This window comes from Talpa occidentalis, unplaced genomic scaffold (assembly GCF_014898055.3).
Source record: "Talpa occidentalis isolate TD23 unplaced genomic scaffold, MPIMG_talOcc4v2.1 talOcc4.5, whole genome shotgun sequence".
In the NCBI taxonomy this organism is placed as follows: Eukaryota; Metazoa; Chordata; class Mammalia; order Eulipotyphla; family Talpidae; genus Talpa; species Talpa occidentalis.
Window position 1 is genome coordinate 102233344 of NW_023604861.1, and position 27992 is coordinate 102261335.

Sequence of the window (27992 nt, forward strand, 5' to 3'; positions counted from 1 at the left end):
ATAGAGAATAGTGTACCTTAGTTAACAAATCTCAGATGAATTGAACACTAAACTAAATATGAAGAGAGATTATATTTGTTCTTTAAAATGTTAGTGAGGAGAACAGTGCCTTGTTAAGTATTTTTTCAAAACTTCGATGAAGATGAAGTGTGCCTTAGTCCAATTACTGGCTTGTAACTAGGTCATGATGAGTTAGTGAATTTGGTGCATTTGGGCTACCCAGAACCTGACAGTCAGGACATGGTAAGGCATTAAATATGCAGGGGTACTAGAAAGATGGTGAGCTGGTCTCTTTCAGAGAATGCTGATTGCTGACCTGTAGGTGGCATCCTTCTACCATGTCTGGCCCTCAAAGGAGATTCTAGGAACAAGTATTCTATTTATTGTAGAATGCCTTTGTTTTTGGTGTAGTGAAATGTGTTTTGGATTCCTGGTGATAGTCTTTTAATCTGTGGGTTTAGTTGGTCATGACAGATTTTTTTTCCCCTTAATCTTATCATCATGTATTTTCCTAGAATTTTGGCCACGAGGAGATTTTAAAGGCTATGTTCATAAGTATTTCTTTACCCTGAATCAAATCCTATTCCTGCTTTACTTACCATCTCCCTTTTAAAACTATTCCTCTCTTTTTCTTGAGGTTGAAGAAAACAGAAACTCCCTCTTCAGAACCTTCCATTTTCCGGCTTTCTTTAGTTTCTGCTTTTCCCCTACTAACACTGAGTTATGTCTTCTAATTTTCTGATGCAGGTGGAAGATAGATTTAGGAAAACTAACCACAGCTCCCCTGAAGCCCAGTCTAAGCAGACAGGCAGAGTATTGGAGCCACCAGTGCCTTCCAGATCAGAATCTTTTTCCAATGGCAACTCCGAGTCTGTGCATCCTGCCCTGCAGAGACCAACGGAGCCACAGGTAGCAACAACCTGTGGGTTGAGGATACTCACTGAGCCATGGGCTTGTTCGTAATAGTCACAGTTTGCTTTGTTAACCACATTTAGAAAGAAGAGATTAGTGGGAGTGATTTTAAACTAGCTTAAAGAGGGACATGCCCTCAATTGATAAGGATAAAAAAGGACCTTTTTTTAAAAAGAAAAAGATTGTGGTTGTACTTATAAAAATTTTTAAATTCAGTGATTTCTTCTTTTAGTCTAACTTTTTGCCTTCTGTAACTTTGATGTTCATGCATAAGTGCCTCTTTAATACCAAGATTTTTCAATTTGGTTTTTAGAAAATAATTGTAAGAACATGGAATACAGAACCTTTCTTAACCTGTAATCCTTGACTCCTGGCCACTTCGATGAGTAGACTGTGGAGAGTTAATGACTGCCCTGAAATTTCGTGTAGAATTTTTTGATTTGTTCAAATCAGTATATTTTTTTTCTGGGGAAAAAGAGGCCTTTTATCAGATTCTCAAAAGATTCAAGCTCCAAGAACAGGTTATAATCCCATGGCCTAGCTGTGGCTGTCTCTGAAGATGATCAGGTAAAGATCAAAACCTTCCGTTGGGTAAGACAACATTCTGCCCTGTGTACTTGACAGACCTCTAGGCTGGGTACTGTGTGGTTGCAAAAGTACCTTCTTTGCTGTTGGGAGAGAAAGTAGGTAGCATAGTTACCCATGTCAAAGATGTTAGAGATCTTCAAGCACTGATTCCCACTCTAATGCTGAAAATAATAGACTTTAGACATTTTCCTCCTTGTAACTATATAATCCAGATTGTTAGAACAAGTTTTTATGCCTGAATTTCTTTGTCACTAATGTTTACGTGCGAAAAATTCATTTTCTTATGATAGAAGTAGTGGTATTCTGAAAAATGAATTCAAATAAGAATTTGAATATATTTTACAACAAATAATCTCAGTAAAAGGGTTTTTTTTGTGTGTGTGTTTTTGTTTTGTTTTTAAATAAATGAGGAACCTGAGCCTAAACAGTGAGTGTGTGTGTGTTGAGTTGAGAGTTGGGATGTTTACAAGGTATTGACAGCTTTTTGATTCACAAGAACAGACTGGTAAGCCAACTGACAGCTCCAGAGAATGGGGATGGGAAATAAAAGAAAGCAGGGCAGGGTGATAGGGGCAGGGCCAGGTGGGGAATAGGGATCATTGGAATAGGTCTGATGATAATTTTGAGGAGTCCAAGATTCAAGTTTTTATTCTCAAAATTAAATTTAATCATAGATAAAAAATCTCTATTTATTTGGCTTCCAACAGTTTAGGAAATAATTGTTCCTAAATTATGTAAGCTAGTCTTTATACTAAAGATTCATTAATATAAAACCTGGAAATAATCCTCTTCTAAAACTGCTCTTGGTTGTAACATGTACCTTTGAAACCGTGTGCTTATGAAAATATGTGGGACTTTCAAAATCCACTTTTGATTATAGTTAACTACTTTTAATTATAAGCTATATTCCTGCAATTTTAAACATTTTAGAGGTCTGAGAGAATACCAGTAAGTGGAATTATGTGGCTCTCTACTAGAAATCATAGACCTGGATCTAATTCCAAATCTTGGATTTGGGAATGTTGACTCATTTGTTATTTGGCATTTCCAGATTCCATTAAATGTATGATATAATAAATACATAGTTGGAATTATGCAAATTGTCATATTGAACAATTATTTTTAAATGATAAAATATATTTAAAAAATAAAAAGATGATTGTAGAGGTTGTTTTCCCAATATAAAAGCAACCAGATAAACTCAGTTAACAAATAATTGTCATAGTTCTTTCATTGTCTAGTAGAAGGAATAATCCAATAACAGTTTAAGGAATCATGATACTGATTTTTTTTTTTTTTTTGGTGGGACCCTCGCCGGCGGCCGGGGAATGAACCGGCGCTGCAGAGGCTGCAGCCTCGCAGCCTAGTGCTCAACCGCTGCACCACCAGCGGAGGCCCACTGAATATTTTTAAAGAAATCACAGTTCTTTTTTTCATAACTAGCATGAAGACTGGAGGTATTCTGGTTTGAATGTTTTAAAACTTGGGACAAAGAAGGCAAATTGATGTATTTGAAAAGTTGGCTGTTTTTAAGTACTGCTGTTACAGTCTGTCGAAACATTGGGGGTTTGTCTTTGCTCATTAAATGTGCTGTTTTGTTGTTACTTGGGTCTCAAATTTTACAGTACCAGGTAACCTGAGAATGGGTAGATAAGACTGCACGTATTGACAATGTCTGTCTTGTAATTTTTCTACTTTTCTCTACTGCTCTAATTTGTCTGCTCTGATGTGCATGTGCTTCTGGCATGTTGTCCCCCCTTTCAGGACAGGCCTATAAAGCTCTTTTTTCTTTCCTCCTCCTTTTTTTTTTAATCTTTATGTTTACTGCTATCTGTAATTTCTGTTTGGATATTAAAAGAGTTTTCCTTGTAAATATATATTTGTTCTTTTTCACAAATTGTGTTCCCCAGACCACTTCACTTAAAAGTATGATTGTTTTTTACTGCTTTGCTTACCTGTTACTTTATTGTGCCCCAAGTTTGCATTCCCCCCAGTTCTTGCTTTGGATTTGGTATTGACCAGAAAAGCGTTTTATGCAGAACGCATTGAATGTTTTGTGTTTTGTTTTCTTGTAAGGTACAGTGGTCCCACCTGGCATCTCTCAAGAACAATGTTTCCCCTGTCTCGCGATCCCATTCCTTCAGTGACCCTTCTCCTCCCAAATTTGCACACCACCATCTTCGCTCTCAGGACCCATGTCCACCTTCCCGCAGTGAGGTGCTAAGTCAGAGTTCTGACTCTAAGTCGGAGGTACCTGACCCCACCCAAAAGGCTTGGTCTAGATCAGACAGTGAAGAGGTGCCTCCAAGGGTAAGAAGCAGAAAGACAGATATGTGCTTCTTTTTCCTTTTTATTATTTTTAAAAATTATTTAATTACGGGTATGGTGACTTTGCCCAGAATTAAGGGACAGTGACATCTTAAAGAAACTTTTCATGAGTGGGGAGATAGTTCCATAGTTAATCAGTTATATTCAGCCAATGCCCAGTTAGCTTTTTTATTGTTGTTGTTAACTCTATAGTTAATGAGGTAATAAAATAAGACTAAATCTACAAAGAATATACTTTTAGAAGAAACAGAATCAAATTTTATTTTAGCAATTGTCTTATAAGTTCATAGAGAAACTACAAATTATTTCACAATATTAATCAGTATCAAATTTTTCAGAAAAGATTTTGTAAGGGAAAAAATTAATACAAAATTTCAAAGAATGAATTTCTTCTTTTCAATCGAGAGATTTTTGGCTTTGATTTTTTTAATTTTATTTTTAGTAATTAATGGTGAAATTAAGCAAAAAGGCACATTTTAGTTAATTTTCCTTCACTTGGAATTTGCTTCCTCTGAGAATTTTCTTGCTTCTTACCAGTCTTTGTTTCTTGCTGATCCATTTGTAGGCCATTGTTTGGTTTCTTTGAGCTTATTTTTCTGATTCTCACATTATCTCCGCAGAATGCTTTGTATGTCCCTTGCCACCAAGCTTCAGTCTTAAAACCATTTTAGTGTTTCAGAAGCACTGCAGTACTGTTTGTCCTGGCTCCTTTGGTGCCTTTGACTAAATTTTCTCTTTCTGGTGTATCAGTGGAGGGCAGTGGAGAAAGATTAGGGATGGGAGTAGTAGATCAGTATGAGTTAAGACTTAATGTAATTAGGACTGTTTAAAAAAATATATTTTGGTAGGGAAGTCTTTTCTTGTATTTTCAATAATTTAATAACTGAATTTTCTACCCAAAGGTCCCTGTGAGAACAACGTCTCGATCCCCTGTCCTGTCCCGTCGGGATTCCCCACTGCAGGGCAGTGGGCAGCCAAATAGCCAAGCAGGTCAAAGAAATTCCACCAGGTAAAAAAAGACTCATAGTTAAGTTTAAAAACTGGTTAACAGCAGTCTCTTAGTCTTAAGTCATCTGTTTTTAGAAAGATGCCCCTAAACATGGAAGTTTTGGGGCACAAAGAGGTTATCCATTATAAAAAGAAAACTACCATAAAATCCTTTAACCTAAAAAAATGTTAAATTTTGGCGCGCAGACCTCTCCTGCTGCCTGCTGCTCCCCTCAGCAGTGTACTTTGTCGGTCCTTCTGCTCCCTGTTCTGACTCTGGTGAATTCTCTCACCCTCCCGCGCTTCTGACTGTACCCAGTGCTTGTACAAATAAATAAATAAATCTTTAAAAAAAAAAAATGTTAAATTGGTTTGTAGTGAAAGGAGAGTCTAAATCTAATTGTGGATTGGGTTTTGAGACAATTTTGAAAAGAAAATTACCTGTCTCTGTAAGAGTAAGTGGGGAGACTATCAGGAGAGTAGGAGAGGTTCTTAGAGAACTGTAATTTTAAGGGACTTATTATCTAAGGGACATCCTGTGGCCTTGGGAGTGGTATAGAAATCATAGGTTACTGAGGAGAATGGTTGACCTATAGTCTACAGTAAACTAGGAAATTAACCAAGCAGTATTTTTAGGTTCTAGAAGTGCTCCATCCCATATAAGTAGCTGTTAATCACATGAAGCTACTTAAAAATTGAATTTAAATTAAAATAAAATTTAATTTTCTTAGTAGCACTAGCCACATTTCAAGTACTCAGTAGCTAGGGGCTAATATATCCTACAACTGAGATGGAAAACGCTTTTATTATCTCAGCAAGTTCCACGGACCAGTGCTGTTCTGGAGGAGGAAGAAATCATTGTATTGAGTGGTTTATGCTAGATCACCACTGAACCTGTGAAGTTAGCCATTTGTTTGTGGAACCTTGGTGTAATTTAAGGTAGTGAGATGGATGATAGCCTAGAAGCTGCAAAGAACTTTTCTTATACTTAAATAAAAAGGGCTGGAGTTAGGGAGCTTTTCATAATTTTTTTTTTTTTTTCATAAATTTTTAAGAGCAGTAATGGAGGGGTGGAAACAGAAATTTGAGTGTGACTAAGTAAGTGGAATTTTTTTGGGTACTGGCTGAGTTTGTAGAGGTGACAGAAATAACAACACTTTTAGAATGAACAATAGCACTTCCTATCACACTTGATGTGGAAAGTCTGCTAATAGTAGGATATAATTTAGCATTTTGGGTTTATTATATCGCAAATAAAATCCATAAATGACATTATTGTAACTTTTGGTGAATGATCTTCAATGCTATTTTTAGGCTTTTTTTTTTTTTTTTTTTTTAATAACTGAATAGTAGAGACATCAGTGCACATATCACATGTATTTCATGCTACAGCTTGGGATAATGCATTAACTGTTTTCTTCTTTTCTAACAGCAGTATTGAACCCAGACTGCTGTGGGAGAGAGTGGAGAAACTGGTGCCCAGGCCTGGCAGTGGCAGCTCCTCTGGGTCCAGCAACTCAGGATCCCAGCCTGGGTCCCACCCTGGATCTCAGAGTGGTTCTGGGGAGCGCTTCAGAGTGAGATGTAAGCCTTTGTTTTTTCCCTTTCTCTGTTAGTGATACCTGTATTGACTATGATCAATAAGTATATTGGAAATCCTTTTTAATCATATAAAAAAAACCTGTGATTTTTATGTAAGTGTATATCACAAAATAGTGCTCCAATATAGATTGCAAATGATACTAATGGTCATCATAATTATAATAATAGTTAACATTTGAGAGCTTGTATCCACCTAACACTGACAACACTTCCTGTGCATTATCTCATTTAATCCTTCTGATATCCCTATGGGTGACATATAATCACTATACGTGTGTGTGTGTGTGTGTGTGTGTGTGTGTGTGAGATGATACTTACGTAACTGCAATTAGTGAGAGTAAGTAAATCATCCAGTCAGCTTGATTACTCCAAGCTGAGTTGTAAGCCCACTTCTTTCAGTATAGACTCCAGGACTTATACTGCCATCAGTATTGGTTATTACAACTTACTCATAATATAGTTAAAATATCCTCTACTGGGTTAGTGACAGAACATGGGACATTTTAATTCATTATACACATGTTTAGTAAAGGTGATGATGGAAAATTCTAAGAAGGGGGTTAGAAAAGCTACTGAACTCTGCTAGCTGCCCCTATACCTGGGAACACAGATCTGCATGTAGAGACCTGCCAGGAGTGGGACCAACAAATGTGGGCAAGAGGATGAGGGAAGGGAAACAAAAGGCCAACTGGGTGGGTCAGCTTTGTAATATATATCTATATGTTTATGTGTTTCTGCCTCCCTTGTCTCTTTTGAACTTAACAGCATCATCCAAATCTGAAGGCTCTCCATCTCAGCGCCTTGAAAATGTAGCAAAAAAACCTGAAGATAAAAAGGAAGTTTTCAGACCTCTCAAGCCTGCTGTAAGAATTGCACAAAATCAGTTTTACTTATTTCAAGCTTGAGTGAGATCTGTTAAATATATGTAATTGAAAGGCCTGTAATCTTTTCTATGGGGTCTCCTCATAGATTGGAGGAATTATAAGAAATGTCATAAATCTGAGACACATTTATGTGCCCTTTTGCTTCAGTCTTTTAAAAAAATACAGAAGGGTAGAAAAGCCTTTTTATCTCTTTCTTAGCATTAACTTTTACATATTCTTAATGCATTGGGTGCTTACAACGTAGACTTTTAGAATAAAGTTTTTTAAGTTACCTTCTTAGGCTTACTGGCTCTTCATTTCTGCCCTTTGGCGTCTGGTGGGTCGATTGTGACTGCTTCTTATACTTCTCTCTTAATCCTTGTCACTTAACTGACTCTGTAATTGTGTGTTCTGTGGGATCTTAAGCCTGTTGGAATTTTTATTTCCTGCTTGAATTGATTTCTATACTTTTTCTTTCCCCTTTTTTCTCCTGTGCTTCTTTGTGCTGTGCACGCTTCATTGGTGGCTTCCCTGACTCCATGAAACTGCTGTTGGACTGAAGGGTGAAGTGGTAAGCCCCATCTCTGAAACACTCAGTATCACAGCAACAGTTCAGCTGCTTTTTAAACTTATAATCAGTCTACATTTGCCTTTTCCTTTCTCACTGTGCCTTTTTGTTCTTTTCTAGAATTAAAAAACCCTAAGCTTTTGCTTCATCTTTTTTAATACACCAAATTTGCTGTTTGCATTTTTTATTATTAAAATAGCCTTTTAAAAGAACTTCTTAAAAGTTAAAATCACATAATGGTTAGACCTAGTACAATACTCGATTGCTGTTATTTCAGAGACTGAAGCTCAAAGAAACATGTTCTTAATTGTGGAAAAGTGTTAAACTTTTGTGGAGAACATTAAACTGCTAGAGAAAAGTGATGACATAGACTGCTTTTTAAAAAAGTCATTACTGTTAAATAAAATTCCCAAGTAGGAGAATGCACTTTGTTCTTCCATATGAAATTATACAACATAAATAATAATCACACTTGAAAATTATATTTGGATAATTCATTGAATCTTCAACTATGTCACTATAGGAGAGTAAACAGAAATGAGGACCTTTTGGAGTAATAACTTTTTAGTGGATTTCTTCTCTTTCTGATGTTCATATTCATTAATGGTACTACAGGGAAATGTGGGTAAGGCCATGACAGAGCAGCCTACCTGGTCTCCTGCAGCACACACTGTTACCACCTTCCTATTTAATGTCAGGAGTTTTTGACAAACATGACAAGTTGTGAATAATTGGTGAAGCAAGATATGAATGGTTCTCACTTCACTCTGTCATGTTTCTGTAGTTTTGAAATGTTTAATAGTAAAAGTTGGAGTTAAAAATAAAACCTTCATTAAATGAATACTTTAAATCAGACCTGTTTGACTAGTTAGAATACTTCTTGTTCTCAGCTGTTTTTCTTCCCACTTTGTTCCCCTTTTATTTACTTTTTTCCATCCTTACATTAGGACTTGACTGCACTGGCAAAAGAGCTTCGAGCAGTAGAAGATGTACGACCACCACACAAAGTGACAGACTACTCTTCTTCCAGTGAAGAGTCAGGGACGACAGATGAGGATGATGATGATGTGGAGCAAGAAGGGGCTGAGGAACCCACCTCTGGACCAGAGGACACCAGAGCAGCGTCAGTCCTTCGTGTATTTCAGGGAGAATGAGAGTGCCCCCACTCAGTCTTCTTTCCACTTGGAACCAGACAGTTCTTTATAAACCTGTCATGATTCCATGAGTTCCATGAACATTTATTGTTTAGTTATTGTGGGTTTAGCAGCGAACAACCTTTTTCTTCCTCCTCTTCATTTGTGTGTTGGTGCCCCCGCCCCCAACATCCCAGTGTGTATTTTATTTTTTTAATTAGAGAATGTGATAAAAGGAAAATTTCATTTTTGTTTAACTGTTTAAATTAACCACAAGTATTCATTTAATCATTTGTTCCAAAACTAAGGTGTTCGGAAATTCTTTGCAGGAGAAAAGATAACCATTTGTTTAACTTGAGAAGAATTAAACCTGTTACTTACAACTTTGATGAAAATCTTGCAGCATATCCTTGATTCATGGGATTATGACCCTTCACTTTTGGATTTTGTCTCCATAGATCATCTCTGAATTTGAGTAATGGTGAAACAGAATCTGTGAAAACTATGATTGTCCATGATGATGTAGAAAGTGAACCAGCCATGACCCCATCCAAGGAGGGCACTCTTATTGTTCGCCAGGTACCTGTGTCTTCTCTCTGATGTTAGAGGCTGAGCTTCTCCTGTAGTCATTAACCCACTTGCTCATTCACTCACTCATGCTGTTTCTACATCATCATCTGTTTTCATGTTAACAAAACCCAGAGGGTAGAGTATTTGGGCTAGGGAGGCAGGTGTGTATTGCATGCTGAAAAGGTAGCTAGCAGTCTTCCACCCCACATTGCTGCTCCTCTGCATGTTTTGCGGCAGCCCTCATTCAAGCACCATGCTGAGTCTCACAGTCTGTGTCTGAGTGATAGAAAAGCCACAGTCCTTCAACAGCTCACAGAGAAAGGAGGCATATCCAAGGCTGCAGCAGACAGCCTTGGTGATTCTGCAGAGAGCTCTGAGCTCTAAGTCAACAGAGTTGCAGTGGGAGAAGAGGAGTCAGGCAGGAGCCACTGAAGAGGATGAGCTTCATTACAGTCACAGGGAGGGTGTCATGGAGGAAAGGGTTGGGTGGTCTTCTTTGTGTTCAAAAATGTTAGTTTATCACTTGTTGAATATTAAATGTATACCACCCAGATGTGTTCAATTTGGATTGTTTTGCAACTGTCTCTTCTTTTCTTAGTTTAGATGTGCTAAAAGGGATATGCTTCTCATATAAATAGAACAGGGCACCAATTTTGGACTTTTCCCTGAGTGTGTTTTATGCTATGGCAATGCATTTGGATAGAAAGCGAAAAGAACATGGGAAAGACCAGGGGTCAGAGAAGCATCAGGTTACTTTCTAGAGCATTAGACAGAGTTTTAAAAGGAAAAAAGAAAGGCCTAGTGACTTTGGTAATAATAGTGTGGTAGATGAACCAGATTAAAATAACTTACTGCTAGAGTTCTGTGGCCACCAGATGAGGTATATTGAATTCTGTTGGCTCAGGTTAGGCATTCAGTGAGCAGTTCAGGCTAATTTCTTCCATGTTTTTCCATGATAATATAACAGAACTAAAAAAGTCACACAGCACTTTAAACAGTCAGTTATCAGTAGGGTCATAGGCAATTTCAGCAGCGCTTGAGCAAGACAAGTATGCCTGTTTTTTCTACAGAGTACAGTTGACCAAAAGCGTGCCAGCCATCATGAGAGCAATGGCTTTGCCGGTCGCATTCACCTCTTGCCAGATCTCTTACAGCAAAGCCATTCCTCCTCCACTTCCTCCACCTCCTCCTCCCCATCCTCCAGCCAGCCGACACCCACCATGTCCCCACAGACACCCCAGGACAAGCTCACTACTAATGAGGTATGTCTCGCACCACAGCTGGCTGCTTTCCTAGGGTTAGATCAGCACTGCCTAGTAGCCTAGTTTGCAGAAGAGACCTTTCCGATGCCCCTCACCCCTTCCTACCCACCCGCTTTCTTCTGTCACCCAACCTTCTCCCCAACCCCCAAGTAACATGTTTCAGATCTGCATACAAATCCCTTAACCCGAGATCAATTTCCCTCCAAACTGCCAGTTCACCATTTACTTTTCTCTAGATAAGTGTAGTTGCATGGCTTTCTTTATTCAGTTTACTTTTTAAAAGTCTAAATAAAATTATTGCTGTGTTCTCAGATCCATTATGTATTTGGCATGAAATTCTTATAGCATTTGTGGAATCTGTCTATTTCATTCTCTTTATTCAATAAATAAAGTACAGGTAAATTTGGTTAAGCAGGCTTGGCCTTATCTGGACAAACTTGTTACCCTGTACAAGAATCACCATCAAAAGGGACTGGCTCAGTTTTATTGTTTGTTTTCATTTGGGGTTTGCGGGTGGTGTTGGTTGGTTAATCTTAATTTGTTTTCATCCATTCTGTTAAAAGGATTTCTTTCCTTGAAATTCAGCATGGCTCAGTTTGAGAAGAGGGCAAATGCTTTTTGGGGAAACCTAGAAATTAGGTCTAAGTGGGCTTTTAATTTAAAATTTTGAATGGGAAATCCTGTGTGCTTGTTTGAAGGCTTGGCTTTGGTGCTCATTCTGGGTGCTAGTAGGTGATTCTTTGCTCTTTGGAACAGGGTCATGCCCCAGTGCAGCTACAGAGTCAACATTGAGCACCCTGTACTTAAATGAATGATTGATTTGATTTTGTGGGAAGTTTGGTTTAAATGCTTTTGTGTATCAGTTGAGGGGGGTGAAAGTGGCATATAGCTTCAGCCTGTCTTGTCAGTGTAAACACTTAACTGCGGCCCTTCTCCCCTCCTCCCATTTTGGTTCCCTTGTTAGAAAGAATCAGAATAATTCTCCCTTATGAGCAGGGCAAGTCAGCTGTTTCACAATAGGCATCAGATTAGCCATCAGCTGGTTTGACCACTGATCATGGAACAGGGTAGGAATCCTGCAGGCAGGCAGCTATGTCGGGTGGGAGAGGAGAGCTGGGTATTCAGGAGAATTGGAGCACTAGCACTTGGGGTGTCTTCGCTGAACACAGGGAGCCAACAGTTCAGGAGCAAAGCACTTGAGCAGAGACTTTATTTTCTCTCCAGTGACATAGCCCACCTACACTCACATCCTTCTTTATATTTATATTTAAACTTTGCTCCATTTTGCGCTAATGTACAATATTTTACAATAACCCTTAACTCACTAAATTGGCAAGTTTATTTTTCTGTTTGTTTTGTTTTTAATTGTCATTACATTTCCACTTAACAATTTGTTTCACTTTCTTTGTGTTTTGTTTTGTTGTTGGGTTTTTTTTTTTATTGTTGTTTTCATTTTTTTGGTCTTAAGTTACATTATTAGCCAAAACACTAGTATTCCTAAAAGATCAAAAGGATATGCCTTATTTTGTCATGTGCACATTTCACTTATGATAACCCAGTTTGATACAGGCTTAATGATGATCACTGGGAGCCAAAGTGTCTAGCTTTCTGGCATGAGGCTTTCTTTAAAGCAAATAATATAAAAGTAACATTTGCCAATATTCCAGCAATGTTTAATTAGATTTGGGGGGAGGGAAGGGAAATAAATACAAAAACGTATGAATTGAAATCCAAACATTTCAGACTCCTCTAGGAATTTTCATTATAATTATTTAAAAAAAAAACACGTAGGAGCATTAAGTATAAATTTTATTGATAACTGAGTGTTCCTATCTTAGATGAGCAATATTTCTGTAAAGAGATATAGCTCTTTCAGGGGTTTCAGGTTAAGTAACGTATTGTTGGGGGTGTATAGTACACATGCAGGGGCACCCTCAAGACCATTTTTGGGTAATGATGCAAGAGGGCTTAGGGCTTGTTATTGGGAAACAGTGCAGTTTAGAAGTGGGTTGAAATGTTTTATGTTAATTTTTCCAATGTCATTTGTATTAATAAAATTGAAATTTACATTGCAGACTCAGTCCGCTAGTAGCACACTCCAGAAACACAAATCTTCCTCCTCCTTTACACCTTTTATAGACCCCAGATTACTACAGATTTCTCCATCTAGTGGGACAACAGTGACTTCTGTGGGTAAGTAAAGTAGCAACAAAAAATAGCTGACAATTAGGACTGGGTCACTTTACACTGCTCTTTTATAGTGGCTCAGGCATGGCCCTGTAGTTTGCAGGCGCAGACCTCGGAGACAGAAACACCATCCTGCTTGCATTGCCTTATTTGCAATGAGCTGCATAGTCAATTTCCTTTTTCCATATACATTTCTTACAAATTTCTTTTCCTCGACAAAGTGTTGGTTATGACAGGAATATTTACTTGTGGCTCTATATAGAGTAGGGAGGGAGGCAAACACAGTGTGTGTAAGAAAATAATTTCAAGTGTACTTTGTTTTAGTGGGATTTTCCTGTGATGGAATGAGACCAGAAGCCATTAGGCAAGATCCTACCCGGAAGGGCTCAGTGGTCAATGTGAATCCCACCAATACTAGGCCACAGAGTGATACCCCTGAGATTCGCAAATACAAGAAGAGGTTTAATTCTGAGATTCTGTGTGCTGCCTTATGGGGTAGGTATCTACTGCTACTTTGATCCTTTAATTTTCAATCTGAAGAATGAACTGGTCTTTTAGTGAAATATTATCTTGGATAGTTTGGGGATATTTTGAAGAGTTCTGTCTTATCTTTGACAGATAAGTTGGAAGACTTCTGTAATACCCATTCTTGTAACTTCTGTTGTAGAGTCATACACCTGGATACATATATGTGACTGACTTGTTTCAGCCATCAGGTATTGAAAAGAATGACTTATCTCCATTTCTTTGCATAAAGAAGAAAAGTAAAAAAAAAAAAAAAAAAAGAAAAATGTTTGATTTGGTCCATATTTATAGGGAGAAATTTGTTAAAATACTTTTTTGTTAAATTACTTTTCTTTAAATGTTTTGACCTTTTTTCCTTGCTCTTTGTGACTTGGGCCTTAACATCTACACAGAATTTTTATAAGCAAACTGCCACTGGTAAGTAGTCTGCAGAAGAAACTATTGAGCTGACTTTACCTGTGAATACCTGTGGTATTTGTATAGCACCTTCAAAACTCAAGGCACCATGACAGGGTGTTGGAGAGTTTGCCACGCACATCACTCTGCCATCTCAACCTTATAAAACTTGCCTCTGTCTCACCCTTTCCTTACTGTGAGACAAGTCCTGCTCTTGGCCTTATCTTGTCTTCCAGCCCCCACCCTAAACCCTGAAACTGACTTTTTAACAAGCAGCCTGCTTTTACTCAGAAAAGTGTCTTACCCCCTTGCAAGGATAAGTGGATGGAAGCGTACTGTCCATTGACTGCAGTCCAGGCCCGACTGCCTCTGTACTTCATTCCTTAAATGTTGATGACAGCCTCTGTGTCCCCTCAGGGGCTGGGTCAGTTCTCTCCTCACCCACATTTGCTACCCACCTGACCTGCTCCTTCCTTGGGAAGATGATGGAGACTGACACATGGTATCATGCTAATTTTCTGAATCTCAAAATGTTCCTCATTGCTGTCTTTGAAGAAGGGGCCTATTCCTTGACAAGATTTCCTCCTCCTCCACCTTCTGGACTTTTTTTTTTTTTAAGGTTAAGATTTTAGGGTCTCCTTGGTTTAGTGGGTTGAGTGCTGCGCTGTGAGGCTGTCCTCAGCTTCTGTAACGCCGGTTCGATTCCTGGCTGGCCAGGGAGATACCCACATGGCGTGGCAGACTTCTCCTGTCGTGCCTGCTGCTCCCCTTAGCAGTGCTTTTAGGTGTCTGCCTGTTCTGCTCCCCGCAGTGTCTCTGGTGAATTCTCTCACCCTCCCGCGTCTCTTGCCTGTACCCCAGTGCTTATATAAATAAATCTTAAAAAAAAAAAAAGATTAATTTTATTCATCTATTTTTAAAATTGAGTTAACAGAGGTTTGACACTATATGTGACTTAGATACAGGTTCACACCTTTTCATGTGCATGTTCCCACATTCATTGCCAAAGCATCCTAGTCATTCACCTTCTGGACTTTTGTATTCTCTCTTATCCCTTTCTGAAACCCCAGTTTGGCCTCTCCTAGAGGTTTTGAAAAAGTGTCTTTACCTCTTGCAGACTCACCTGCCTTCTCTTTATGCCTTGAGATCTGGACTTCTGTCCTTGTCACTACTAAGTATTTTAAAGGCCTTAATGATCATCAGCCTTAAAACACAACAAAACTAAACAAAAATCATCTAGATAAAGGTGTAATAGTGGCCGCTTGGGGAATTTATTGGAATCAAATGAAAGTCGCTGGCAGTCTTGTCTTGGCATCTTTCTGTTGGTCAGTGAATGTCACTTGGAGCCATTTTAGGGAGTTGAGTTCGTTTTCATTCAGAGTGAAGACCCACTTTTATAGGGTCTTTATATCACCAAAATGAGTATATTATATTCAGTGTGGGAAGGATGTTAAATATGTTAATTCTTTCAGAATTGGTATGGTAACTTTTATCCAGAATATTTGTGCTTGCTACCAGTCTTATTTTTGTTTCCCTGTAATATCCTGCAAAGTTTTGGTACCTATTCTGTGTGTTGTTAATTGGTTTTCGAACTAAAATCCTTCCTTTTCCTAATTAACTTTTTCAATACTTCTAAGGAAAATCAGAGTATATTGAGACCATTTTTTTTTAAACACAGTAAAACTGTATTGTGTTAAAAGAAGAGATAGGGAAATGAAGTTGAAATTTGTTTCTGTAAATCAGTGTATATGAGCTGCTCCTTGACTAGGGGCCCATCTCAGTGGTGGACTGAAATAATCATAAACCTTTAAGGACATAAGAAGAATGTATATATCTCATGCCAGAAGTTTGCCGATGAAAATTAAGGGAAATAAAGGAAGCATGAAGACATAATCAGACTTTGTTCAGGTGTCTAATATGGCTGATAGAGCTGTGTAGAATCTGTAATGCCAAGGAGATGGTAAACTCTGGGAACAGAGGAAGAATTGGAAAGTGGTCGATTATCAAAAAAACAGAGTTGTTGAAGCTTCTATCCCTCCTTGTATTCTGTTTTATATTTAAGTAAATGTTTTTCTTTCACTCCTCTAACCACTGACTATTCTAAGCATTTCTTTTCTGGGGATGTTAAGGAAACCACTCTGTCAGATAGGTGTTGTTAATTCTTTTTTATACAACCAGGCTATTTGGCATAAACACAGCATAAAATTTAGGCTTTTCTGTGTCCTTGAAATAGGAGTGAATTTGTTAGTGGGTACGGAGAGTGGCCTGATGCTGCTGGACAGAAGTGGCCAAGGGAAGGTCTATCCTCTGATCAATAGACGACGATTTCAACAAATGGATGTCCTTGAAGGATTGAATGTCTTGGTGACAATATCTGGTAAGTGTGTGGTAAGACAAGATGCATAAGCCTTTTAAAAACATAGTGCTCTGGGCATTCAGTTTCAGTTAGCTCACTCTCTGAAATAATGGGTAAATTAGATAAAAGCATTGTGTAATTTTACAATAATGAGATAGGAGACTGTTTCATATATGACTCACATGTGCACACTTTCCCTGTGACTCCTTCAAAGAGCATTCTTGAAAAGCACAGGAATGTGTACTTTCTAATTAAATGACATCTCCCACATTCAGCTTCTCCAGTGTGTAGGGTTGTGTGCACTTCCTTCCATAGGACTCTTTTCATACAAAAAAAAGTATTCTTTGCTATCATGGTAAAAGTATATGGCTTTTCCTGATGTCACTAAATATTTTATATAAATTTCTTTTTTAAAAGAGTGTTTTTCTTAGTATTAATTGTGTTCATTGTAGAAAGAAACTACTACAGAAAAGCAAGTAGGAGAAATAAAAAGTAAAATCATCCAAAAGAGTATCTAAATTGTTAAGATTTTGATTAAGGTTACATGAATCCATAGATCAAGTTGCGTAGAACTGTCATCTTAAATATTGAGTCTTATCCATGGCTTTCTTCATTTATTTAGATTTCCTTCTTCACACTTCTGTAGTTTTCATGATAGAGCTCTTATATAAGGGTATATTTTGTTAGATTTATAATGATCTCAGATGTATTTTAAATTCCCATTTGCTGTTGCAAGTATATAGGAAGGTGGTTGACTTGTATATTAACATTGCATCTTGCAAGCTTAGGATAATCACTTAATAGTTTCAGAAACTTATTTCCTTTCTGCCAACAAATTTTTCATGCCTTTGTAAACAAAACATGGTTTTATTCCTTCTTGCCCAATTTGTATACCTTTTATTTTCCTTTTCTTGCCTTACTGCATTGGCTAGGACTTCCATATGAAGTTTAATAGGAGTGCTGAGAGAGGACATCCTTTCTTGTTCCTGATCTTAGGAGGGAAGTATTAGTTTCTCATCATTAAATATAATATTAGCTCTAAGTTTTCTGTAGATGTTCTTTATCAAAATGAGGTAGTTCCCTTCTATTACTATTTCCTGTGAGTGTTTATCATGAATTGGGTATTGGATTTTGTTGCATGCTTTTTTTTCATCTATTGATACATGATTTTTCTATTTCAGCTTGTTGGTGTGATCTGACTTTTTTTGCTCAACATTTTTTTCTGTTGCTTACAGCTGTGGTTTTTCCTCTTTGTCTCTATGTATGCCATAATTTATTTACTCATTCTATTGATGATAGTCATTTGTGGTGTTTCCTACTTTGGTATATTACAAACTATGCTGCTATGAACATGCTACTCATGTATTTGGTATTGTCACTCCTCAGTTCTAGACATTCTGGTAAATGTATGAAATTATATGCCATTTTGGTTTTAATATGCATTCATATATAAAAATACCTTTTTATATATCTGTGAAATAATGTCTTTTGCCTTTTCTAGTTGCTTGCCCAGTTTTTCTATTGGCTTGTCTTTCTAGTTGATTTGTAGACATTCTGTATTCCAGATGTGAATCTTTTGTCAACTCTGTAAGTTGCTCACATACTCAGTTTATGGCTTGCCTTTTGTTGGATTTGAGTCACTGCATTGGATGATTTATTTAAGCCTTCAGATACTATCAAATGGAACATACTAGCTACACTGAAGGGCTTTGAGAATCAAGTGACATAATACATATGAATGCATCTTATACGCTCTGTTGATTGTGTTAATTGTTGCAGATACTTGTATTACTTTGTGTGAGTTCTTTATTCTTTTAACTGTCTCCTTCTAACTCAGACTTAAACCTGGTGGTAATTGTGTAAAGTCTTCAAAAGTCTATCAGAATAGTTTCAGTTGAGTTTCTAGTAAAACCTTGTTACAAAATGACTCCTGGAGGATGATGCTGTTTACTTAAGTTTATTGTGATTATTATTATCAGTGATGATAACTTCTTCAGTATATAAGTGTAAAATATTTGTATATGTTTTGCTAGGCAAAAAGGATAAGTTACGTGTCTACTATTTGTCCTGGTTAAGAAATAAAATACTTCACAATGATCCAGAAGTTGAGAAGAAGCAGGGATGGACAACTGTAGGGGATTTGGAAGGATGTGTACACTATAAAGTTGGTAAGTTCCAGGAGGGTCAGAGGGGTTTTTTTTTCCCCCGTGGTTCAATTACCATCCCATTTAAAAATCACCATATTCTTTGAAACTTTTAGTAATAAACTTCTTTCTGATATTTGTTACTAATTTTTGCTGTTCTATTTCTAAGCCATCTAAGTGTGACATGCTGCTCCCTCTGTCCACTGTCTCATCCACATAGTTAATCTGTCCGACCCAGTCTGTATTCTTTGTAAGATGTGCTTCTAGATAAATAGGGAAGACTTGCCAGACAAAAGCCAGCACATTTGTATTCTGTCTTTGAACTCTAAGCTTATTCTCCTGTTAGAGGACTATGGATCCTTGGCAATCATTGGTAGAACCTCTTAGAATTTGATCCCAAAAGCTATAACTTGTTATTTTGAGTTCAGTGCACTGTGCAAGATACTGTACTTTTGCTAACAAATGAATTTAGCTGGCCAATGTTTTTTTTTTTTCTTCTCGACACGCATGCAGTAGTTCTCAGGAAATAGGAATTCACAAGAACAAAACCCAAACAAATTTCATTATTATTTTTTTAAAAAGATTGATTTATACAAGAACGAGGGTATAGGCCAGATGCGCGGGAGGGTGAGAGGATTTACCAGAGACAGAGTGGGGAACAGAACAGGCAGACTGACGAAATACACTGCTGAGGAGAGCAGCGGGCGCGACAGGAGAGGTCTGCCGTGCCATGTGGGACCCTCGCCGGCTGGCCAGGATTGAACCGGCTCTGCAGAGGCTGCGGACAGCTTCACATGAAGTGCTGCGCTTAACCGCCTGCGCCACCAGAGGAGGCCCACAAATTTCATTGTTAAAAAACCAAAATACTGGTACTAACATTGGAAATAATGGTGAAATAATGGACCTTAGCCGAACTAAATTTATGGGAGAGGTGATATATTCTAATAAATTTGAAATGCGAAGTTGAGAAGGTAACAGATGGTCTGCAGGTACCTAAGGCTGATAACATAAGGGACCTATTGAATGTTGATTTTGTTGATATGTCTTCTTTATTTGTGTAGTTATATCCTGTAGTCAGTTCCTCTGCTCCCAGAGATTACAAACATTATCATCCTTGTCTTGTTTCTGCAGTCTGTCCAGAACTCACAGCTCATTGGTTAATAATGATTGCAGAAGTCACTCCAGTATTTGGAATGATTCTGAGTGATAATGGAAAGTTAGTACTATCCTTGGTATAAATTTTGAAATTAGACTTTTCTGTGTTGTGTTTTTGTGAATTATTTTTATTCACTGGGGTATAATTAAAATTGTCTAAGTTTAAGTTTAATGAAACAGCTTATAATGGCTGAAATGTACATGAATAGATTATCCTACAGGGATTGCTAGAGGCAGATGTGTTAGAGTTTGCTGAGCTTTTCATAAAAACAAAACAATCCTAAGACCTGTTAGAATGAATCATAAGCATTTTCTGGGGATAAAAGTGTGTAGTACTCTTCATTATCTTTATACTCTTAGGAAATTATTTTTAGTTCATCAAGACTAGTGCTGTGTTATAAGACTTACCATCAAGAATAGGGCAGCTATTTGGCAGCTATTCTATTTAACATGAAATAAATTTTAAAATTTAGTTTTTCACTGGCCCTAATTTGTGTGCCCAATAGCCCCATTTAACTAGTGTCTATCATATTAGCAGTAAAGATATAAAACCTTCCCATCATTGCAGAAAATTCTATTAAACAGCATTTGGATACACTTTTAGAATCCTTTAACATCTTAATGTCATTTATTTATTTGAACAATGAAAATATGTGGAACTTAACAAGAAGGGTTAACAAACCATCTCTCATGCACAAAGAATCAGGTGGGCCTCCCTGGTGGCGCAGCAGTTGAGCGCTGGGTTGCAAAGCTACCTGCAGCCTCTGCAGCGCTGGTTGGATCCCCGGCCGCCGGGTGAGGGTCCCACATGGCGCGCAGAACTCTCCTGCTGCCCGCTGCTCCCCTCAGCAGTGTACTTCGTCAGTCTGCCTGCTCTGCTCTCCGCTCTGACTCTGGTGAATTCTCTCACCCTCCCGCGCTTCTGACTGTATCCAGCGCTTGTATAAATAAATAAATAAATCTTTTTAAAGAATTTTAAAAAGTAAGATCTTAAAAAAAAGAATGAATCAGGTAATAGGGTGATATTTGATAGCTTATAAAGGTAACAGTGGGTGTGTACTAGAGCAGTAAGTCATGTGTGATCAGAGCTCCTCAGAGTGTCTTAAAAATAGCAGTGTCTAGCTGTGAAACCAAAGCTGTGAAAAAGGAGGCAGTTTATTTTTTGTACAGTTGAAGAGAGAATTTCTTTACTACTGTTCTTTTGGTACAGAACTTTAGGTAGAATCCTAGCAATTACTGCCTCTATAAATCTGCAGGTGGTTTGACGTGGTACTGGGTCTTGCATATAGAATAGTTAGAATTCAAATTCGGTAAATAGGATTTTGATACAGCTCTCTATGTTCCTCAATCCGCAAGCCACATCCAAGACTTGTGAAAGCCACACACAAGGTTTGGGAACCTCCTGACTGACTAATCACATCATTATCTTTATGAAATAATACTGAGACCTGGCTTTTAGATGGTATGCCTAGGATGTTGTGTCCTTGATTATTAAGTCCTTGCAGTAAGAATGAGAAACACCAGTGAGAGTGCTCAATAATAACCAGTGTATTGGAATCCAATACAACATGAAATAAGATGGAAACAGTGTGGATTTATCCATTAAAGTAGAAAAAAGAAAACTGGCAGGCATAATCTTTCTTGACATAATCCCTGTTGCTTCGGATGAATCATAGGAAGGTATATTTACGAAGATTACAGAAGACAGTTAAAAGAATTCAGAGTTCCATACTGACCTGTCCTTCTTGTGTTTGTGTTTCTCTGTTTTTTTTTTTCAGTAAAATATGAAAGAATCAAATTTCTGGTGATAGCTTTGAAGAGTTCTGTGGAAGTCTATGCGTGGGCACCTAAGCCGTATCACAAATTTATGGCCTTTAAGGTAAGAATGTCAAATGCAGTTAAAAGTAGCATCAATTATTCATGCTATATATGACCGAGTGCCTGGGAATAAGTTTTAAAATCTGAAACCATTAAAACTGATCATTTGAAAGTTTTGTACTAATACAGTGTATAACATTGTAAGAGACCAATTTGTCATGTAATAAACCTAGCTTTCTGCTCTCCCAGTCAACACGGTGAGGTGAGAGCTGAATTTGAACAGACATTTTGATCAACCCGTCAATACAGTAACATAGGAAGAAATAAGACAATATCACCTCCATTTAAAAAGCAGACCTTTACCTTCTACCTCAAGCCATAGATGCGCATAAAAAGTAAACAATAAAGTATCCAACTGTAGGCAGTTTTAAGTTGGTGTATAAATTTTCATAGGGTAAGTAATAATGTTCTAGATACAAATTTATGAAATTCTTAATTTAAATATTACATAAATATTATAAATAATAACATCATTTCTGATTTGTAATATAATAGTAAAAAAACTCCTCCTGAGACTCTTAGTGCAATGCAAGAAATTAAGAATTTTTTTTAAAATGGTTATTTTGAAAATATTTTTGATGCATTATATCAAGGGTAAGCTTCAGTTATTTGGAAAAAATACATATTTAGATTACTTATTACTTGATTCCATAGTAAAGCAGGATAAATAGACTTAACCATAGTTGCTTAAAAAAATGAATACCTGTGATATTACTAAAAGTAATTGGTTGTAAAGTTTACACTTATTTTCTGAGATCTGGTCTTAACGTGCTTTGTATACTATAATTGTTACTTTTATAAATCTCTTGTTCAAATTTCTCTTCAGAGCTGTAGGTTGGTATTAATGAAGAACTGAGGCCATCCAGTGTGCTGTAGGCGTTAGAGTGTCTTAAACTTGTTCATTACTGTATTTCTGTAGTCAGAAAATTAAAATAGCTGTCTTTATAACTCAAATAATTTATGTCTGTGGTGACCATAGCAATAAAATTCTCAATATAACTCCTCAACTCCTCCTCTGTCTTCACTGTCTGCATTTGAAGAGTTGAAAAATACAGAAATTTGTTATTTCCCTCTAGGTGTTTTTCTTACCAAGGCATAGAAAGTAATAGAGCAGAATTCTTGGGCTTTGTAAGGGAGATTTGGGACCTGCCTTCTGGAAGAAGTGTGTTCCAGATGTTAATAGAAGCATAGTAGGTTAGAGACCCCATGAGTATTTTTGCATAAGGTTATTGCGATGGGTGGCTTATTAATTGAATAACTGAGTAACTCGAGTCTTGCTTCCCTCGTTCGAACTATTAGAAATAAGTTCATCTTTATCTTACTGCTGCTTTTTGGTTACTTCTTTTTAGTCGTTTGGAGAATTGGTACATAAACCTTTATTGGTGGATCTCACTGTTGAGGAAGGCCAGAGGTTGAAAGTGATCTATGGATCTTGTGCTGGATTCCATGCTGTTGATGTGGATTCAGGATCAGTCTATGACATTTATCTACCAACACACGTAAGAAAGAACCCACACTCTATGGTTGGTTGACTGACTTCGTTTTGTTCTGACTTTTTTCTATACTCTGCTTAGTGAACTAACATAAGCAGGGATTCCTTCCTACTGCCCCTTCGTGTGGGGGTGAGTATTTCAATGATGTGCCATTTTTAGTAGTTGCATGGAGAGTGGAAATCCACTCTTCTTGCTGTGTGAAGCCCTCTTGAAAGCTTCTTACCCCTGCCTTGACTAACATGGGATGGATTTGGGGCATTTGCCAGCAGGTCAGAACATCCTGAGTTTGGGAGTAGTTTGAGGAAATAATTTCTTAAAGGGAAAAATCCAGCTAGATTTCAAGGACCTCAAAATGTGAATCAGTGGACTCTGTAAGGGGGGTGTGTGTATCCCATGAGTTTCCCAAAATGTTGTCCTGTTGCTCCATTTATCACTAGGGATGTGAACCAGTGAATTCACCAAGAATAGCCACAAACATACGCCCCTGTACTTTGTCCTCTTTAGATTCAATGTAGCATCAAACCCCATGCAATCATCATCCTCCCCAACACAGACGGAATGGAGCTTCTGGTGTGCTATGAAGATGAAGGAGTTTATGTGAATACCTATGGAAGGATCACCAAAGACGTGGTTCTGCAGTGGGGAGAGATGCCAACATCTGTAGGTAGGTCTTTCTCCCAGGAACAGGCAGCATTTGTTAAGGTGGAGCCTACCCTAAAAGTGCATTTATTTATCATGCTGACTTCTCAGACTTTTTGACCATTAACAGAGGGGTTGGCAGTAGATGATGGGACGTTAGATTGTAAATGATGGGACTAGTCATAGTCTATTTTAGGACAAAAAATTCAAGCAATTATTAATACTTTTAAAACTAATTCATGGGGAGGTGGGGAAAGGAGGAATTGGGGTCAAAATAAGGGGGTTGCAATTGTATGGGGAATATAAAAATAAAATTAAAAATAAAAACAACCTCCCTTAAGTGAATCTAGGCCTTAACCAAGATTTGATAGAATTCTTTATCTTAAATTCTTTGAGGGATGAAGAGGATAAAATAAAGGAATAAAATAGTTTTAAAATGTTACTATAAATTATTGATGATACCTACTGAGATAATGTGTAGAATAATCATACTCGTAAAATACGTATTGAACTTTATTTTCTTTAAATGGGAATTGTATGTAGAAGATATTTAATAAATATATGCAGAAGAGGCAAAAAAAATAAACTAATTCATAATCCTTCATTTAATCCTTAGGACATAGGGAAAAAATGTTTTTGTTGACTGATTTATGTAAAGTAAAGGGAGACAGAGAAAGGTAGGTGACTTCCTCTCGACAAGTGGCAGAGCCAGAACCAGAAATATACAGCCTCTTTATCTTCTGGTGTGCACTCAAGACTGGTAGCTGAAATTTTCACAGCTTTGAAGTTTTTAATCAACTATTTTGGTTTTATTGCAGTTAAGTCACTGTTTCTGGCTTCTCATCATTTCTTATTCCTACCTTCCCTCTTGGCTGGTTTGATGAAAATATGAGCCCTGAGCCAGAAGCTCAGTAGGCCATTGCTCAAGAAAGGCATGAAATGCCTTGGGGAAACTAATATTTCAACCATTGATTCAAATACCACTTTTGAGGATAGACCAAAGGGTTACAAAGGCTAAGTTCCAGAAAAGCAAAAGTCCTTAAATGCTGAATGTTGAGTGGTGTGTTAGTCACTTAGCAGCATCTTCTCCTGGCTTTCTAATGATATGTGTTTTTCTCCTCAAACAGCATATATTCGGTCCAATCAGACGATGGGCTGGGGGGAAAAGGCTATAGAGATCCGATCTGTGGAAACTGGTCACTTGGACGGTGTGTTTATGCACAAAAGGGCTCAAAGACTAAAATTCTTATGTGAAAGAAATGACAAGGTAATGGTGTCCTTATAGAAAACTTCTTTTCCGTTACTGTTATCATTGAACAGTGATTTATTTCCCATGGAATTTGTTTGAAGTCTTTCCTTGGGTCCTGATAGATTGGGAAGTTGAACTAACTCATCAAGTAAACTTTTTTGTGTGGGATTGGGTTATATTTTATTTTGGTTTTGCTATGAGGAGATACAGATATTTATCTCTGCAGAAATCATCATACATTGTGGGGTTTTAAATTTTTTTTTTTTTTAACTCTAGTACAAAACCTGTCTAGGCTGTGTTTCGTTTAGCCACAGGAAAGATTAAAGCTACCAATTTAGATGGATTTGATTGTGATTAGAAGGAACCTACTGTACAAATTTGATAGGGTAAAAGGTTCCTCTCCCCTGATGTGTGTCAGAAGGATAGACCTTGTTAGTTTGCCTTGTGAAATAACTTAGTAATTTCACAGATCAGAAATGTTTAATAATGTAAATTATTTTATACCCAAGCAAAAACCCCTAGGCTGCCGAAACCCCTAGGCATCAAAGCCCCAGTTAAAACCTTTCTTTTTCAAAACTGCCCATATTGATACCTTCTTCAGGCCCGCCTACTACATTGATTTTAGACTCTTTATTTTAGACTCTTCCCCAAGAATCCCTCCCATATACAGCCTTGGAGTGGAATAGATATCCAAGGATGCTGACTCATCCTGGCCTGCTTTGGGAAGGTCATAAGGGTTGAAACAGATCTTTACCAAGCCACCTTGCTCTGTCTCTTGTCTACCTGGATAGAAAGAAATCTGGCTCCCTGAAGCAGCCCTCTGTATGTTAAAAGCATTCCCTTTGGGAACATTTCCATGACTTCATATTAAAATAAATTAAGCATCTTAACAGCTAACCCACCGGCTGACTTCTCAGATTAAAGTTAAAAATTTTACATAGCAAAAAAGAGCTGTAGCGCTCTCCTTGGCAGCTGGTCCTCCTACCTGCCCAACTCCTGCCTGCCCAACTGTATACTCAGCAGAAAAGCCATATCACCAACCTGCTTTCTCCTGCAATTTTTAATGTAGTCTATATTTTTACCTTGAAATACGATGCAGCCTCAGGCCTAATCTAGCTTTTGCTGGCTTTTTCAGCTTATGTTTAATATACCTATACCCCAGTATCCACTGTAATAAACTCCACCTTGAATTTCTTTACTACTTCCAAACAACCTAATACAAACCATTATTTTTCTAAGTATGTTTAATATAACTATACCTAGAATATTCTTTGAATTTTAGGCACTTAAATATTCTTACTCATGTCCTTTCAGGTTTATTACTAAACAGAGCTAAAATAAATGTTTTTACTTTGACTGTGGAATGTAAAATAACTAATTTATTTTAGCTTCATTTTTAAAAAGAGAAAAATTCACTTACTGAGGAGTCCTTCCCATTGCTCATTGAGATTTGCAAAGACATTTGTATTTTAAAAGGTTTTAGTAATAAAGATAAGAAAACCCCATTTCAGAAATATCAGGGTTTTTTTTTCTTTTGGGGCCTCACAATATAACTGTATAAGGCATTATCAGACTAATAACTTTTTAGTTCTAATGAGACTATAGATGGTCATTCTTTGTAAATGATAGATTGACATCATCCCAGATTTACTTTTGAAAGGACCTTTGGGATTTTAAGCTATCTGCATTTGGAGGTAATTGAGGTAGTTGGTAGCTCTTGATTACCTGCCTACGGACCAAAGGAAGCCTTGCTCCCCACAAACTGTGTTGTGTTTTCATGATAAATACCTATCCTCCTATTTTTCCTTTCTTTTGCAGGTATTTTTTGCCTCTGTTCGGTCTGGTGGCAGCAGTCAGGTTTATTTCATGACATTAGGCAGGACTTCTCTCCTGAGCTGGTAGAAGGAGTGCCATGAGAATTCTGGCCCCAAGAGTCTTCGAGATCCTGAGAACTGGGAATTCCTTGCAACTGGAGCTCAGAACTGCACCGGTGCAGTCCTGGACAGCTGTGCGCAGACATCACGTGGGGGGTTCCTTTTCTCCTTCCAACTTCCTGCTCCTCTCCTAGCAGTTTATCCCCATTCTCTTCTTTTCCTTACTCAAAAATAAATCAAGGCTGCAATGCAGCTGGTGCTGTTCAGATTCTACCATCAGGTGCTATAAGTGTTTGGGATCAAGACCAGAAAGCAAACACCTTTCCTTCAGCTCCAGAATTCCTTGTCTCTGAATGACTCTGTCTTATGGGTATCTGAGGTAGAAACTATGAACATGCTGTTGGTTTTATTGAAAGTGGGCACAAGGAGGTGTAAAGTGGGGGTCTAATAAGCAGTTTGCTGAAGCAGAGAGCAGATTTAATATAGTAATATTAACAATGTATTTAATTGACATTTCTTTTTTGTAATGTGACAATATGTGGACAAAGAAGAAGGTGCAGGTTTAAGAAGTTAATATTTATAAAATGTGAAAGACACAGTTACTAGGATAACTTGTGGGCGGGGCTTGGGAGGTGGGGTGGGTGGATTTTGGGATCCCATTTTGTTTCTTTGGATTTTTTTTTTTTTGGCTTTGCCAAGAACTCAGTAATTTTTCTGTGTACCAGATTTTGCCTAAATCATGTGCAGATGGTTCTAAAAAAAAGAAAAAAAGTGTGTGCATTTGTATAATGGCCAGAACTTTGTTGTGTGACAGTATTAGCACTGCCTCAGTTAAAGGTTTAATTTTTGTTTAAACCTAGAAGTGCGACAGCAGTTTTACCACAATCTGCACTTGCAGAGGAAAGAAATTTTTTTTGACCGCTTATTTTTTTTGCCTACCTCATTGTTTTTAATGCATTAAGAGGTGGTTTAGTTTGTTTTTGGAGAAAAACATTAATGTTTAATTTAACCTTAATACCAAAACTATCAGATTGAAGTTTGTTATTTTGTCACAAGTCTTTGTAGGCTTGAGAAATTGTCCTTGAAGATGGGAAGTAGCCATATGGCTTCATGATGCTGACTGAGGCAGTCTGCTTTCTAAGGTTAGAGAGTAGGATGCTTTGCATTCACCAGACTCACTATTGGCTGTTGATGACCTATCGCAGCCTAATGCAGGGGCCTCATTAGTCTCCATTCCAGGTTCTGTAGCAGACAGGTGGTCATATTAGAATAGTCACACAAAC

The 27992-nt window shown here is 37.6% G+C and overlaps 1 protein-coding gene across 49 annotated transcripts in view; it reads left to right on the forward strand.

Moving 5' to 3' along the window:
• Window positions 1–26982, forward strand: part of MAP4K4 (mitogen-activated protein kinase kinase kinase kinase 4) — a 180420-nt gene extending 153438 nt beyond the window's left edge. For 3 of the 49 annotated variants that reach the window (XM_054701915.1, XM_054701920.1, XM_054701919.1), the window contains 17 exons: window positions 748–909; window positions 3577–3810; window positions 4731–4837; window positions 6248–6399; window positions 7183–7280; window positions 8796–8971; window positions 9440–9560; window positions 10622–10813; window positions 12889–13006; window positions 13325–13495; window positions 16155–16298; window positions 18311–18445; window positions 21355–21455; window positions 22804–22977; window positions 23452–23611; window positions 24714–24853; window positions 26654–26982. In XM_054701915.1, coding sequence (XP_054557890.1) covers window positions 748–909; window positions 3577–3810; window positions 4731–4837; window positions 6248–6399; window positions 7183–7280; window positions 8796–8971; window positions 9440–9560; window positions 10622–10813; window positions 12889–13006; window positions 13325–13495; window positions 16155–16298; window positions 18311–18445; window positions 21355–21455; window positions 22804–22977; window positions 23452–23611; window positions 24714–24853; window positions 26654–26737 — 2469 coding nt within the window. In that variant the 3' untranslated portion in view covers window positions 26738–26982. The remainder of the gene's footprint in view (window positions 1–747; window positions 910–3576; window positions 3811–4730; window positions 4838–6247; window positions 6400–7182; window positions 7281–8795; window positions 8972–9439; window positions 9561–10621; window positions 10814–12888; window positions 13007–13324; window positions 13496–16154; window positions 16299–18310; window positions 18446–21354; window positions 21456–22803; window positions 22978–23451; window positions 23612–24713; window positions 24854–26653) is intronic. The other 46 variants (XM_037528002.2, XM_054701944.1, XM_054701947.1 and 43 more) reach the window with 26 other exon arrangements.
• Window positions 26983–27992: the final 1010 nt, after the last annotated feature.